General features: G+C 47.4%; 1 protein-coding gene across 2 annotated transcripts in view; it reads right to left on the bottom strand.

Moving 5' to 3' along the window:
* Positions 1 to 15,024, bottom strand: part of DISC1 (DISC1 scaffold protein) — a 364,802-nt gene that overhangs the window by 249,837 nt on the left and 99,941 nt on the right. For both annotated transcript variants that reach the window (XM_045783648.2, XM_087863118.1), the window contains exon 4: positions 7,744 to 7,894. In XM_045783648.2, the coding sequence (XP_045639604.2) occupies positions 7,744 to 7,894 (151 nt within the window). The remainder of the gene's footprint in view (positions 1 to 7,743; positions 7,895 to 15,024) is intronic.

The following is a 15,024-nucleotide window of genomic DNA, read 5'->3' as shown; positions in this document are numbered from 1 at the left end:
CTCTGTTCCCATCTTGAGGCAATGACAAGGGGTCAGCAGCAGGTCTGCTGGGAGTGCGACAAGTGCCAGGCTGTTAACATCTGGCTCCTGACCTTGAGCCTGATTCAGGTTCAGAAATATACCCGGGTGTGTTTGGGTAATAATGACCCTTGTTACATCCTACCGTAACGTAGGCATCTCAATGGTAAAATGTGTCTATAACAGTTATTTTCTCATCTTATGCAGTGTATCTCCATTCCAGGCTGTGAACTGAGAGCTGGTTGTCCCCAAATTCCATGGTGGGAGGGACCCGACATGACAATTAAATGACAATAAAGAATCACATGGTTCAAAGGGAACAGAGGAAGAGCTGGTCAGAGGAAAAATGGCTCAGTCCAGAGGCATCACCAACTACAAACATTGATCTCCTCTGTTCCCACCTGAAAGGAAGTAAGTGAGCAGGAAATATTTGGACAGGCAAACCAGAACTCTGCCTCGATAAGCTCCACTGGAAAACCATTGTCTATCTTTGTTTTTAAACGTTGCTGTATTTTGTCTCCTTGTGTTTTAAGTTATCCATTGGGCACGAGTCTTTGATAAAGGACATTTTGCACACACATACACATACCCCACACACACAATTTGAGTTGTAAGTATAACCAATTTTAAAGTACATATTGGTGAAGGTCCAATGGGAAAATACATAGGATATACAGTGAGAGAAATGCAAGATATTAATGAGAAAATTATCAGTCATATGTGTGACAGTCGCCAAACCTCTCTCTAAGGAGAAAGAAGAAAATAACTCTTTTGACTGAAGGAAAGATCCAGCAGGAAGAGATGCCCCTCTGTTCTCTTCTGATCGTTGCTGTAGGAGGCTACTGAGATGTAATTTTCCAAATGTTCCAGAATAAGAAGCTAAAGTTGAAGGCCACAGGCCCAAACACTCTCCTTCCTAAACTCTAACAGTGGGGTCGGGTGCCCAACGCTGGGGGCTGCAGGAGCAATGCTACCTACCGCAGTCACCCACCACGCAACACACACACCCATTGGCCATGTAGGACATGGAGTTTTCATGAGAGATGGTTCTCCTCCTCCTTTCCCCAGCCCCATGTGGGGGTAAAGAGGAAGCAAACGCTCCCACTCAAACCAAACAAAAACAAGAATACCCAGTAGACCCACTCATAAAGATTGGGAGTGCCCTGCAAGCAGGAAGACTGACATCTGATTCTCCAACATGGACATCTTTCTAAATTTGGGTCCTCTTACTACAAAGTCTGAGAAAAGGATCTGAGTTTGGGCTATTTTCTGGAGAAGTGGTTCTCAAGAAACTAAGAGTGAGGGAGTGAGAAGCAGGAAAAGTCAATAAAACGGCACATTATTGAGCCGATCACCACAGAGGCAACTGGGGCTTAATCCTACCAGGAACCATCTGGAAAAAACATGTGGAATGTACCTCAGAACCGTTCCCTTAGAGGCTGGGTAGGCTGGCACGTTTATCCACTAACTCCCACCCCATGGTTTGAGGGTTGCCTTTAGGGGCACTACCCACTTCCTGTTCTCACAAGCTTTGAGAAAGCCCCATGGCATATATACCTGTTGGGTGCCTGAGGTGGACACAACTCTCCACAGCTAGAGCAGAAATCAGAGGGAGGCCAAGGGATTGGGACACGGGGGGCATCAAGTGTCTGTTGCAATGTGTGCTTACACAACAACTTTCTGATGGATCACAAGCCCCTCAGCAGGGATAAAGAAACTAGAGAGCCATGGCAAGGTAGAGAGGGTCTGTAATGGGGCTGCCTGAGCACCCACCATTTGGTGGGGCAAAGCTACGTGACCTTCCCATGAATCAGGTAGACATCGCCAAAGTTATCTTCCCAAAAAGTATGCCCATGGCGCATGGGGGCCTACAGAAGGAGGCTGAGTAAGATCTGAAAAGGGGTGGTTGCCTTGCACAGCAGGATCTGGGCAGTGGGGAGGGCCTGTGGTGTTGACTGGAGAACCACACGAGTGCCATAAGACAATGAGAATGCCAATGCCCATACGCATGGGATGTCCTAGCCTGTTGGCCAGGGAGGTAGCGATGACCAACAAGAAGAGGGTTACAGGCACTGGGCTGGGGGAGATTGGAAATGGATATATAATTGAAGTTTCAAATTGGACTGGGCTGGACGAACATCAGCAACTGAAAATGACCCAGACATTTGTCTTATCTGCCCAAGATACCAGTAAAAAATGGGAAGATATATTCAACAGAGCACAACAGAGGCTGGAGAATAGTAAAACCATGGTGTGTTTGTACCTCCACTGATGAACACCCATGAACCCATTATCTTACTGATCCTGAACCAGTATCTTATCTCCACTGAGCGGCCCTGCGGGACCCACAACCAAGGCAGGGCGCCACACCTTGGGAGCGCTGACTCCTGCCCTTAGAAAAGCCCGGTTAGCCCATGAAGGTAGCAGCTGAAACTCCCTGGGCTGAAGGAAGGACCTGAACAAATTAAGTGTAATTCGGTGGTATTCTACACAAGACTCCGAGAACTACACTCGATCTTAGCCAAAAGGCGGAGGAGCGATGAGACTCCAAGAATCACACAGTGGTTTTTAAAAAGTTGAATGGCACAGATTATTAAGAACAAAGGGACAGTAAAAATTAGTAATGAAGTACCGTACCTGATTGTACTCGGGTGTTTACATTAACTTAAATCTTATTCTAAACCAAATTTTCTTAACCTGAGATCCACCAAAGCCCCACCCCCCAAATACAACCAAAGCCTCCCCCCCCAAAGAGTGAATGGATGAGCCTCAGAAGACCTGTGAGTCTCTTGAAACTGCGTGCAATCTTTTGCGTTGTTGTGCATACATGATTTGGTGATGGAAGGAATCTACAGCTGTCATCAGAGTCTCAAAGAAATGGGGATCCCCAACAGGCACTTAGTTGTGTTATTCATTAGTACTGAAAATGTCCCATGTCAATACAACTATTTCATTTCTACAGGAAAAGTACCATTCATTGGAAAGTATCCTATTCCTTCTTTTTTTTTTTTTTAAAGATTTTTTATTTATTTATTCGACAGAGAGAGACAGCCAGTGAGAGAGGGAACACAGGCAGGGGGAGTGGGAGAGGAAGAAGCAGGCTCATAGCGGAGGAGCCTGATGTGGGGCTCGATCCCAGAACGCCGGGATCACGCCCTGAGCCGAAGGCAGACGCTCAACCGCTGTGCCACCCAGGCGCCCCTATCCTATTCCTTCTTGACTCAGAGGCCCTGGCCTGTGAGAAACTGCGCCCCACCCCCCACCCCGCTCTGTCCTAACTCCGGGCTGTCAGCTTTAGCCCCACACTGTGGCCCCCTGGTGGCCGCTATGAGAACTGCAGCCACAGCCTCTGGTTTAGGGGCAACCCGTGAGTCCAGATGATCCTGTTGATGACAGGCTAGATGGGCGTTTGGCACATTGAAAGACAACTTTCTAAAGACTATTGCTAACTATATAATTCTTTCTGTGTGCATCAGAAAAATTTAAGAAGTTGATTTTGAGTCCTTATTTTCTAATTGTGTTAATAATAGGGCAGGTAGATTTTGGCAAAGAAAAGCCACAATTGCACATAAGTAACTGAAGTTTGGAAAATAGTGATCTAATTCAACCCTCTCATGTTCTGACGAAGGGAGTGAAGTGGGAAGAAGTTAGGAAACTATGCCAGGTCCTATATAGCTGGTTAGTGGAAGCCATGGGAGTAGAACTCAGGCCTCCTGACCTGTAATCCCCGGTTCTATCAAGATACTATAATAGTTCTTCTTGCTGGAGGTGTCAGAAAAAAAGGATGAAGGAGCATTTTCTCTAGGGCAACTGAACCACATTAGAGTGAAGGTTCTCTCTCTCTCTCTCAATATATATTCACATATATCTTTGTGAACCTATATATAGATACATCCAGATATGATCATATTCATTCATTCAGGGAATATTTATGGAATACCTGTACGGGATCAGCCACTGTTCTAGTCTCCAGGAATAAAAAGATAAGTTACAAACACAGTCTTGTCCTTGAGCTCACAGCCTGAAGAGTAGACTGATAATCAAGGAAACATTTATTTAAGACCCAAGGCAGGGGTGAGGTAACTGAAGGTGCTCCAGTAATTCAAGGGGAAGATCATGTGACTTCAGGACAAGGCTTCATAAGGATGGTAGCTGAGCTGAGTCTCAAAGAATGAGCAAGAGGTGGTCACAGTGGGACATGAGCAGGACTACGGAATTCAGAAACATTCACAGCAGGTAGGTGACTTCTAATACTTCAGAGTGTGCGGACTGCAGGTGTTGGTGATGGCTAGTCAAATTCTGGGCTACTGAGAAGCAGGGCAGGAGCCCGACTGGAAAAGTTCTGAATGTCATACTAAGTGATCTGTGTGGATCTTATCCCGAAGGTGCTGAGGGCCACCGAGTGTGACATGATACTTCCGTCTATGGCACTGTGGAGGGTGAGTGAGGGGGAGTAATACTGAAATCAGGAGCACCAGCAAGGAGACCACTGCAATCACCCAAACTCTGAGGGGTGCCTGGCTGGCTCAGTCGGCTGGGCATCCGACTCTTGATTTCAGCTCAGCTCATGATCTCAGGGTCCTGAGATCCAGCCCCACGTTGGGCTCCGTGCTGAGCATAGCGCCTACTTAAGGTTCTCTCTCTCCCTCTGCGCCTCCACCAACACTCATGTCTATACCACGTTCTCTCTTTCTCTCTCTCAAAAGAAAAAAAGAAAAGAAAAAAGAAACTCTGAGTGACATGAGTGAGCAAAGTTAGTGGGAATGAGATAAGGTTAGACAGTAGGATCAACAATGACATTGGAAGTAAGGCAAAAGGAGGGGCCACATATGTCTCAGAGGTCCCCCCTGGGTAACTGGGTCAATGACGTAAGTCACTGAGATTGGGGATATAGGAGAAGGGGCTGATTGGAGAGAAGGACAGTAAATCTAATAAATAGTTTTAAGATAAATTTAGTAAAGGCAAGGATAAAAAAGATACTAAATTCTTTAGGATAAAATAAAGAGAAAGAGAGAGTAAACTCAGTCAAAGTCAGGGAGATGTTCAATAAAAGCTGAATGGTAGATTGGAACTCTGGATAGGGATCAGGGCTGGGGACATAAATTTAAGGAAAATTAGTATGTTAATGGTATCCAAAGCATGGGAGTATTTGAGAACACCCAGAAAGAGAATATACAAAGTGAGAAGACAGGATAGGCTAGAACAGAAGACAGAGGAACATCCTTATCAAGGAGACGAGCAGAGGAAAAGGAGCTCACAGGAGGTTGAGAAGAACAGCCAGCAAGGTAGCAAAAAGACCAGGAAAGGGTGAGTCATGAAAGCGTAGGGGAGAGAGAGTCTTAGGAACAAATGTGATTGATTAAAAATTCCAGACCATGCAGTGACACAGAGCAGAATAAAAATTGAAAAATGCCCTTTAAATCTAACAGAAAATCATTGCTGACTGAAGCAGTGATAGAGACAGAAATCAGATGACAGATAAAAATCAGGTCAGAAATCAGATCATAGAGGTCAGATCCCATTCACCCCAAAAGTGAATGAGAACTGAAAGCACAGTGTGCAGGTAACCCCTTGAGGAAAAGGATAGGGGATAACAGTTAACAAGGTAAGCCAACAGCTTATACTGGCTTAATACATGGTGAATAAAGGCCTACAATTTTATGGGGAACATATTAAATTGAACTCTATGAAACTGCCATCTTTATAAGTCACGAACAGTCAGATAGAAGGAATGTCAGATGGTGTCACCTGAGTGAGAATGGGTGATAGTGTGTTCATCGTGTTCCAAGATCCTAACTAAAGCGTTGCTCTCCGTTCAAATCACATGTAGGCTAAAGAGACAATCATTGAGCTTTGGCTGCTCAGTGAGCGAGTTCTAAGCACGACTCGTGCCAGAACACCAGCCCTGTGTCCGGGCTCAGCACCCACCTGCTGGGGGTTCTGCACAAGCCCCTTAACCTCCCCTGGGCCCAGTACAAATATAAATAAGATGACAATGATGTTGATCTCCATATAGATACAGATATAAAATAGTTCTACCTCCTAGAATTGTCTTGAGGATTAAATGAGTTCCTTCCTGTCCACCGCAGGAAGAATAGATAAGCAAAATGTGGTCCATCCTCACAATGAAACAGTACTCAGCCTTCCCAAGGAAGAAAATTCTGACCCATGGCACGATGTGGATGAAACTTAAGGACATTATGTTCAGTGAAATAAGGACAAACATTGTGTGATTCCACTTACATGAGATCCCTAGAAGAGTCAAATTCAGAGAGACAGAAAGTAGAATAGTGGTGGCCCAGGGCTGGGGGCAGGATGGGGGGTGGGGAGCTCAGTTTAGGAAGATGACAAGAGTTCTAAAGATGGACTGTGGTGATGGTGGCACAACAATGTGGAGGAACTTATGTCTCTGACCTGTATGCTTAAAAATGGTTGAAATGGTAAATTGTATGTTACACGTACTTTACCATATTAAAAATGAAAAAAAAGTAGCTAATTTCAAAAGCACTTCGTAACTGTTATGCAAATGTTGTTAAATAAATAGAAACACAATACATTGGCAGATGTTAACAATGACCCAAGACAGAGTGAAGGACAAGAAAGAACCCCAAAGAAAAAAAGAAAGAAAGAATTCAGTAGGAAGTCAAGGTGGGAAGGACCCCATGTGAGAAAGGGAGAGGAAATGAGGTGATACCTCCATGTCGGATGAAAAAATGAATAGAAACAGGGAGGTGCAATCCACCTGCTCGTTATGAAGCCCAGTAAAAGTTCACTCAATAAATATTTATAAGGAAGCACCTTCCAGGTGCCGGGCACTCAGCTACGTGCTACCAGCAAACTGCAGGGCGAGAGTATGAGAAAATAATTGGCATTGCTCTTAAGCCAGGCCGCAGGGAAGCACCAAGATAGACTGAATGTACAATGCCACGTACACTTAGTAGGAATGAGCCGATCAGTCTTGCGATTATAGGGGCTCACTGGAAGTTGGAAATAAAATAGAATAGCTGTGGCCATGCTTACACCTAAGTAGAAGCAGGGCTGAACTGTGATGAGGCGGAGAGCATGCCCTAGAAACCTGCTCCCTTGCAAGCCTTTACCCAGAAGAGGGGCGACAAGCAGGTGGATGAGAGCAGGGTCCTCAGACTTTTCAGACATGCCGGCGCCTGGGATCCACCCCCAGAGAGCCTGACTTGGCCGGTGTGGCAAGCTGGACCTTCAAAACTCTCCAGATGATTCAAACTTGCAGCCAGGATTGAGGGCCCCTGCATTAGAAAGAGCAGTTGCACCCCACATACCACCGGTGCCGGGGAACCCCTGGGTAGCAGAAATAGCAAAAGTTGATCAGGAGCTGGAAGTGAGAGTCAGAAGGAGGATGTGTTTTTCAGGCTTCAGTCAGAGAGGACCACCTGTGGATCTTACTGGCTTAACAGATGACAGAAGACCAAATGGCTCCTGACAAGAGCCAATCTGAGAGGGGTGGCTTCCCAGGGAAGCTTAACACCCAGACCTTTGGGGAGGGTCTCTCCCTGTCAATGAGCAGAAATGGCTTCCTACGGGAGCGTGACCCACACCAGTCGCTCACTCTGGAAGGAACCCCCACCGGCCCAACCAACTGAAGGGTGCTTCCCAGGAAAAAGCAGCTGAGGGTCTCCTTAGGTATGCTGCTCCCTGCTCTTCACCACATGGGAGCCAGGAGAGGGAAGTGGGGGAATCCCATGAACTCACGGCTGAGTGGCTCTGTGGCGCACGGCGGCTTGGGCCTGTGCATGCAGGTGGCCTAGGAGGCTGCAGAGGGCTGGCTGCCTCGAAGGGAGCTGGAACTGCAGGCTGCTCTTCTCTTTCTCCAGCTCATCCAGTCTGTGTCTTAACGCCTCGGCTGGAAACCCAAAACATTAGAGAGAGGAGTCAAGAACCGTGAAACTCAAAATAGGGAACCCAGCGTCCCAGAGCCCCACTCCCAGCTCGCGTTCACCTTAATGATATAACACAACAGCCCCCGCATTCATGGCCAGCACCTCCGTCTCTTAGCTGCTGCTTTGAAGAATCTTCTTTTTAGTGACGGCACAGCCTCCCTGCTTTTTATTCTTCCTCTTATCAGAACGTCCGGTTTATGTATTTATATCGTGGTCCTAATGATGATCACCCCATAGGAGGATACATATTAGTTATTTTTAAAACCACGGTCTTAGCTTGGGAGAAAACTTACTAATTTTGATGAGTTTCATGTCTTCAATTGAAAAATGTCAGTGCCCAAGCTTGGACTTCAGGAACATTTCCCTTCAAGGGAACTGCCCTTCAAGGTAAATCCAGTTATAATGACTAAAGTCAAAAAAGCGATGTTACGATTCTATGTTACCCATGACCACATATCCACCTCTGTTATAAGGGAGGGGTCCTATTATTTTTTTAATGACCTTAAGTTTCCCTAGGACAAGGTACAAATACAGAATCACCGTAAAACAATTTTTCTCTAAAAAAGTAAACTTCAGAAATTGGAATCCCCTCAAATAAGAACTATCTTCATAACCAAACACCTAAAGAATGGGAAAGTCTCCCGTAAATCTATTTTTGCAGAAATATAAGGACTGGGTTTAAAAATGCCATCCATCAGATTTTCCCTCCTACTGGTCCTTGCCAGGCGAGGGGTCAGCAACTTTGATGGGGTCCACCCTTGGGCAGTAGGTGAGCCCTGGGGCCATCCAGGATCCCAGGCAGTCACCCTGGCCATGGGCACCTACTGCTTACCCTGGCGTGCAATGCCAATGTTATCCTCTGTGTGTGCCATGGTGAGAAGATGTTTGGAGGCTCTACCCTAGATCACACTGCTGTACGTTTCTATGCCCCACAGGCCGTTTTCCAAGTAGGCCATGTCTATAAGACCAAACTTTAAATTAAAATGCTGTTTCCAACAAGCTTGTTATTTTTTTTTTTAAGATTTATTTACTTATTTGAGAAAGAGAGAGGGTGCACAAGAGAGAAAGAGGGGGTGGGGCGCCTGAGTGGCTCAGTCGTTAAGCATTTGCCTTCGGCTCAGGGAGTGATCCTGGAGTTCTGGGATCGAGCCCCACGTCAGGCTCTCCCGCTGGGAGCCTGCTTCTTTCCCTCTCACTCCCCCTGCTTGTGTTCCCTCTCTCACTGGCTGTCTCTCTCTGTTAAATAAATAAAATCTTTAAAAAAAAAAAAAAGAGAGAAAGAGGGGGGAACAGGAGAGGGTGAGAGAGAATCTCACGCAGATTCCCGGCTGAGTGCAAAGCCTGTTGCAGGGCTCAATCCCAGGACCCCGAGATCATGATCTGAGCCGAAACAAGAGTCAGACACAACTGACTGAGCCACCAGGCACCCCAAGAAGTTTGTTATTTTTTAAATACTTTGGACAAAACTGTTTGTCGTATACCAGCAGAGGTTTATGCTAATCGCAGTGCATCCCTCGACATGACACTTCTCTCCTGCTGGCCCCCTCCCAAGACACGCACCTGGGCAGAGAAAAGGCAGGCCTCAGGTGTGGTGGGCAGCAAACATGCTCTCCGTTAACTTGCCATACTCATCAGGACCAACAGCCAGGAACTTGCAAGAGAAACTGCTAAGGATTCATTCCAACAGCACCAGAAAGGGTCATTTACTGACTTCAAGACCACGTCACAGGTAATGGCCAAGGGCTCTCAGTCCGTGCCACCTTCATCACAGTGATGGCTGGCGCTATTCCAGACACCCCACCTACAACACACACTGCAGTCTGGCCTGGCAGTTCTCCCAGAATAACGCCAAAACACACCTATTCCCGAACACCAAGCTTCAAACATTTTTTTAAATTTTTTTTCATTTTAATTAATTTTTTTAATTTTAATTTTTTTACTTGGTTATTTACTTAATCTGTGCTATATAAAATCAAAACTGCCATGAAAAGCAATAAATTTCTGATGTTGCGAGCTTTAGAATAACATCTCCGTGCTGTCGTAACGTGGTGGTGAAGCTGTGTCGAGACACCATGACACCAGGATGAGGACAAAGCCCATGTGCACACCTCCGCCCTGCCGTGCCTAGCTGACCTGCCAGCCACTTAACCTTCCTACACTTCAGTTTGCTAATCTGTGGAATCAGGGCTAATAATCATATCGACGTCCTCAGGTTTCCCAAGGATTAAATGAGATAACCTACGGCAAAGCGTTTAGCGCGGGCCCCGCACCGAGCACGTGTCCGAAGCGTTGGCTCTTGTTAGCAGTGCCGTGAGGTTGTGGCCTTGGAGTGTTGGCAAGGTCGCTAGACAGCAGCCTGGCCTCCCTCTGTCCCCGGCCGGATTCCACACAGGACCTCCCACTGCCCGGCGAGAAGCCCTCGGACTCCGCAAGCCCATCCAGCAAAACCAAACGCCGGAAACGGTAAATTGGCTGCCAAACCTCACATTCACCATGAGTTTCGAAGGGAAATGCAAACTCTCCCAGGAAATACCTGTGACTCGCCGTGCTCTGCATTGCCACTCACCTTCAGAAGGGTGACATCAAAAGTTCTTTCCATTCTATGACTGGAAAGGTACACCGGGACAGTCACCACGCACTCGAGAGCTTATTGTCCCCAATCACTGAATGGCCTCCTACCCCAGCTTCTCAAATGGCTCAGCTACCGGGGGTTCCACCTCACAGGCTGGCATCATGTCTGCCCAGCATGAGAGTGCGTTCTCCTACTTCCCCTGAAGTACACCCCGAGTCACTAATTCCATATTGCAGGCAGAGGGAGCTCCTAGCCAGGGCAAAGGCCCTGAGGCAGCGAGCAAAGGGGAGAGGGGGCTGGGGTGGGCTTGGTCATCACTAAAGACCGTCTGTGGACCTGGAGGTTTTGAGCAGTGGAGTGACATGACTGACTCTTGTAACAGGGTAAGTCGGGGGCTCCCCTGGGAAGAGACCATCGAGAGCAGAAGGCCCGAAATCAAGTGCATGGTTATTGCAGTTCCCTGGACCTACAAGTGAAACGGGGGTGGTGGGAGGTGTCAGGATTTGGAATATTCTCTGACAGATGGGACACCAGGAATGGAAGAAGACAGGGGTCTGAGTGACCCCAGTGTTTGTGGCCTGAACAACCAGGATGAGGTTACTGTGAGCTGAGCTGGGGGAATTTGCTATTCCTTCTGCCAGAAACACCCTTCCCCACAGGGGCCTGGGCAAGCCCTACTCCCCAGTCAGATCTCAGCACCCTCAGGAGGGCTCCCCAGTCTCCATGGCGCCTCAGCACACCCAGACTTCTACCCGCATGAGAACCTCCCATTAGTCTCCCCTCGTGCAAGGCCTCCTGGGCCTATGACAGAGGGACCGTGTCACTATGCTTGTCACTGTGCAAACCACACGGGTCTGCTACCTGGCTCAGAGAGAGCACGCACCAAAGAGTGTCCAGCTAAACTCAAGTTAGTTTCCCTCATGGTGTTTCTTGTTCGGTGAGTTTTCTTAAGCCACTTTACATCGTTTCCATTAGCCACTAAATGAACATAAAGACGTAAAACTCATCACATCGAAAATGAAATCCACCGACTACCTTGCAAGATTTTACTCTTTCTGCCTCAGGCCCTGAGTGTGTTCCCCCGACCAGGCCTACAGCTTTGGGTTCTTGGACTCGTCGCTTTCCATGCTCCACATCTTGCTAGTGTCCGCCACACTCCTGCCTCCTTTCCCATCTCCACTGCCTCCAGCAGCCCACGTCACCCTCACTTCTGCTGGAAGAGGTGCCTCTCAGCCTCAAAACCCGCGTTCCACCAGCGTTTCTCCAGCGTTCCTCCAGCCTCTCTCCAGCCTTCCTCCAGCCCTCCTCCAGCCTTCCTCCAGCCTTCCTCCAACCCTCCTCCAGCCTCCCTCCAGCCCTCCTCTGGTGTTCCTCCAGCCCTCCTCCAGCCTCCCTCCAGCCTTCCTCCAGCCCTCCTCCAGCCCTCCTCCAGCATTCCTCCAGCATTCCTCCAACCCTCCTCCGCCCCTCCTTCAGCATTCCTACAGCGTTCCTCCAACCCTCCTCCAGCCCTCCTCCAGCCTTCCTCCAACCCTCCTCCAGCATTTCTCCAGCCCTCCTCCAGCCTTCCTCCAGGCCCAGCAGAGCACCCTTCCTGGTGCTCAGCCATGTACAAGCCAACAAATGAGTGAACAGACCAAGCAATGTAGAGACACTGGCTGTGCCGAGCACCTTCATGCATGTATCACAGAATGTTCTCAGAATCCTGGAGGACCTCACCCGGCCGCCAGAACAAAAGCCAAATGCCTGTGGCTGGCATTCAAGACCACCAGCGAGTTTGCTCAGCCTTGCTGTCTCTTCTCCCACAGACACTCTGTGCCTGAGTCACATGGTGGGGACACGTACCTGGAAAGAACATGGACTCTCAGCATCCCTGAGATCTCTGGCTTCTGTGCCGAGTATACTTTTGACAAATCACTTCCCCTATTTACATCTCAGAGCTTCATCTGCTCGTTGGGACTAACATTTCCACAAGATGTTTCATGAAACCATGGATGGTGTCAAGCAGCAAATAGGTGTACTGGAAACCACCTCATCTTCGTCAGCTCAGTGCCGGAACAGAGTATATAGACTGGGTGCTTACCCGATAGACAGTTATTGCTCACAGTGTGGGGGCTGGAAGGCTGAGATCACAGAGCCAGCAGGGCTGGGTTCTGGGGAGAGCCCACCTTCAGGTGACAGGCAGCCAACTTCTTGCTAGGTCCTCACGGGACAAATAGAGAGTGAGCTGGCCTCGTCTTATAAGGGCACAAATCCCACCCACAGGAGCTCCACTCTCATGACCTAATCACATGCCAAAGGCTCCACCCCCTAGCACCATCCCATTGGGGTTAGGCTTCAACATATGGATTTGGGGGCACACAAACATTCAGGGCATGCACACCTCAAAGGGGGAAGGGACAAGCTTTAGCCAGAGTGGCCCACTTTCTCCATTAATAGGGGGTGCGGAAAAATGATTCCTCTGGGGGAAAGGAGTGTTTGGAAATGTTTGAAAATAGTATTTTTCACCTCCCAAATTCCATGCTTATTTATTATTTCATGTATTCACTCCATTAACAAATATTTCTGATAACTCAATATTGCTAGGCTGTAGGGCTACAAAGATGAATAAGACACACTCCTGGTTCTTAAGGAACTCAGTGACTGGGGATAGGGATCAAAATGATAAACAGATCTTTTCTTGTCTTCCTGTGCAGAAAAGGTGGCAGGAACCTTCCCCACTGGTAGAAGGGGGCCGTAAAGGAACACAAAGGTGGTGTGCCCACCAGCACCCAGGGTGCAGGGGGCCAAGGGGCCTCAGGAAGCCACACAGAGGCAGGCAGCGGCATGCTTGGTGGGGTGCCCCGCAGTACCTGAGGATGAGGGACACTGAGGGGAAACAGGGAGCCAGTGGGAGATGGCCAGGGGTGTAGGAGATAGGTTACACTAAGAAATAAACTGATGGAACAAGTAAGTAAATATATGAAAGATGGAGAGAACCAGATTCCTTAGAATTGGAAAATATACTTACAATGATGGATAGGGGTAAGGGCAGAAAGCACTAGGTGTGTTGTAATGGAACTGGAAGTACTGGTAATGATCTAATGGTTTTTAATACAGATACTCACAGATAGAGATGGAAAGAGTTATAGATGCGTGTTTGTTTGCAGTTACACATATTTTCTGTCTTTACCCACCAAGAAAACATAGAAGCAACGATCCCCAGTAGCAGTGAGCACTCTGAGCACACAAATCCGATTTCCAAACACCAACCTCTGTGAAAGGAATCAAAGCCCTTTGGAGAAGCAGCTGATTGTAGGCAGGACCAGACTCTGAATATCTTGTACAAAAAAAATGAGGATGTGCTCAAGGACTGAGGGAAACATGTCCATAGAATACAAATAAGAGTCCATAAAATACAAGGAGCTCCCATAGGCACAATCTGGGATCATATGAGAATGAAATAAGTAATACTATTAATGAAGTATAACCCACTGAATAGAATAGGAACCCATATACATCCATGCTACTAGAATGCCAACTAATAAAAAGCAATGAAGGGCGGTGGGCAGGGGATGGGTTAAATAGGTGATGGGGATTAAGGAGGGCACTTGTGATGAGCACTGGGTATTATATGTAAATGATGAATCACTAAATTCTACTCCTGAAACTAATACTACACTATATGTTAACTGACCAGAATTTAAATAAAAATTTTTTTAAAAAGGAATGGAGGTTTAATCTTAGAATATCTCCCCTCAAGCTACTAATCAATTTCCAAAGGACAAATGGTAACTTCATGATGGGAAAGCACCAGCACAACCAGATGGTCAGGGCTACCACAGCAGTGGTGGCATGATGGGTTGACCTTGAGTAACACCACGCGAGATACACCCAGAAGTACACAGTTTCATTTCCATAACATTCTTGTCAGGGCTGTATGATCTGAATCTCGCCATGAGGAGATATCAGTGAACCCAGAAGGAAGGTCATCTGACAGAATGGAAGGTCTGCCCTCCTTACAACTTCCAAGGACAGAAAAGACTTGAGTGTTGAGAATTGTTCCAAATAGGAGGAGACTAAAGAGACATAACTGCATGCAATGTGTGAACCCTTCCTGAACCAGAAAGAAGAAAGGAACAATGGTGGCATCACAGGTGAAATGCGTATGGGGTCTGTAGACCAGATAGGAGCAGTGTATTAGTGTTGCCGGTCCGTGATTGTCCTTGTTTGGGGAAACAGCCACGCGGGTACGCAGGGCTGATAGGGCCTCAGGTCTGCAGCTCACTCTCAGCGGTCAGAAAGGGCAGAGTGACAATGGCTATGTGTGTCCAGTTGGGAAATCAGAGGGAGGGACATATGCAAGCTCTTTGTACCACTAGATGTACAACTTTTCTGTAAGTGGAAAATTATTTTATTATTATTTTTTTTTTAAAGATTTTTTTTTTTTTATTTATTCAACAGAGATAGAGACAGCCAGCGAGAGAGGGAACACAAGCAGGGGGAGTGGGAGAGGAAGAAGAAGGCTCATAGCAGAAGAGC

Source organism: Ursus americanus, chromosome 6 (genome assembly GCF_024610735.1).
Source record: "Ursus americanus isolate L20-20 chromosome 6, mUrsAme1.1.p, whole genome shotgun sequence".
In the NCBI taxonomy this organism is placed as follows: domain Eukaryota; kingdom Metazoa; phylum Chordata; class Mammalia; order Carnivora; family Ursidae; genus Ursus; species Ursus americanus.
Note: the sequence above shows the minus strand (reverse complement) of the source record. Positions and strands in the feature narration are given on the sequence as shown.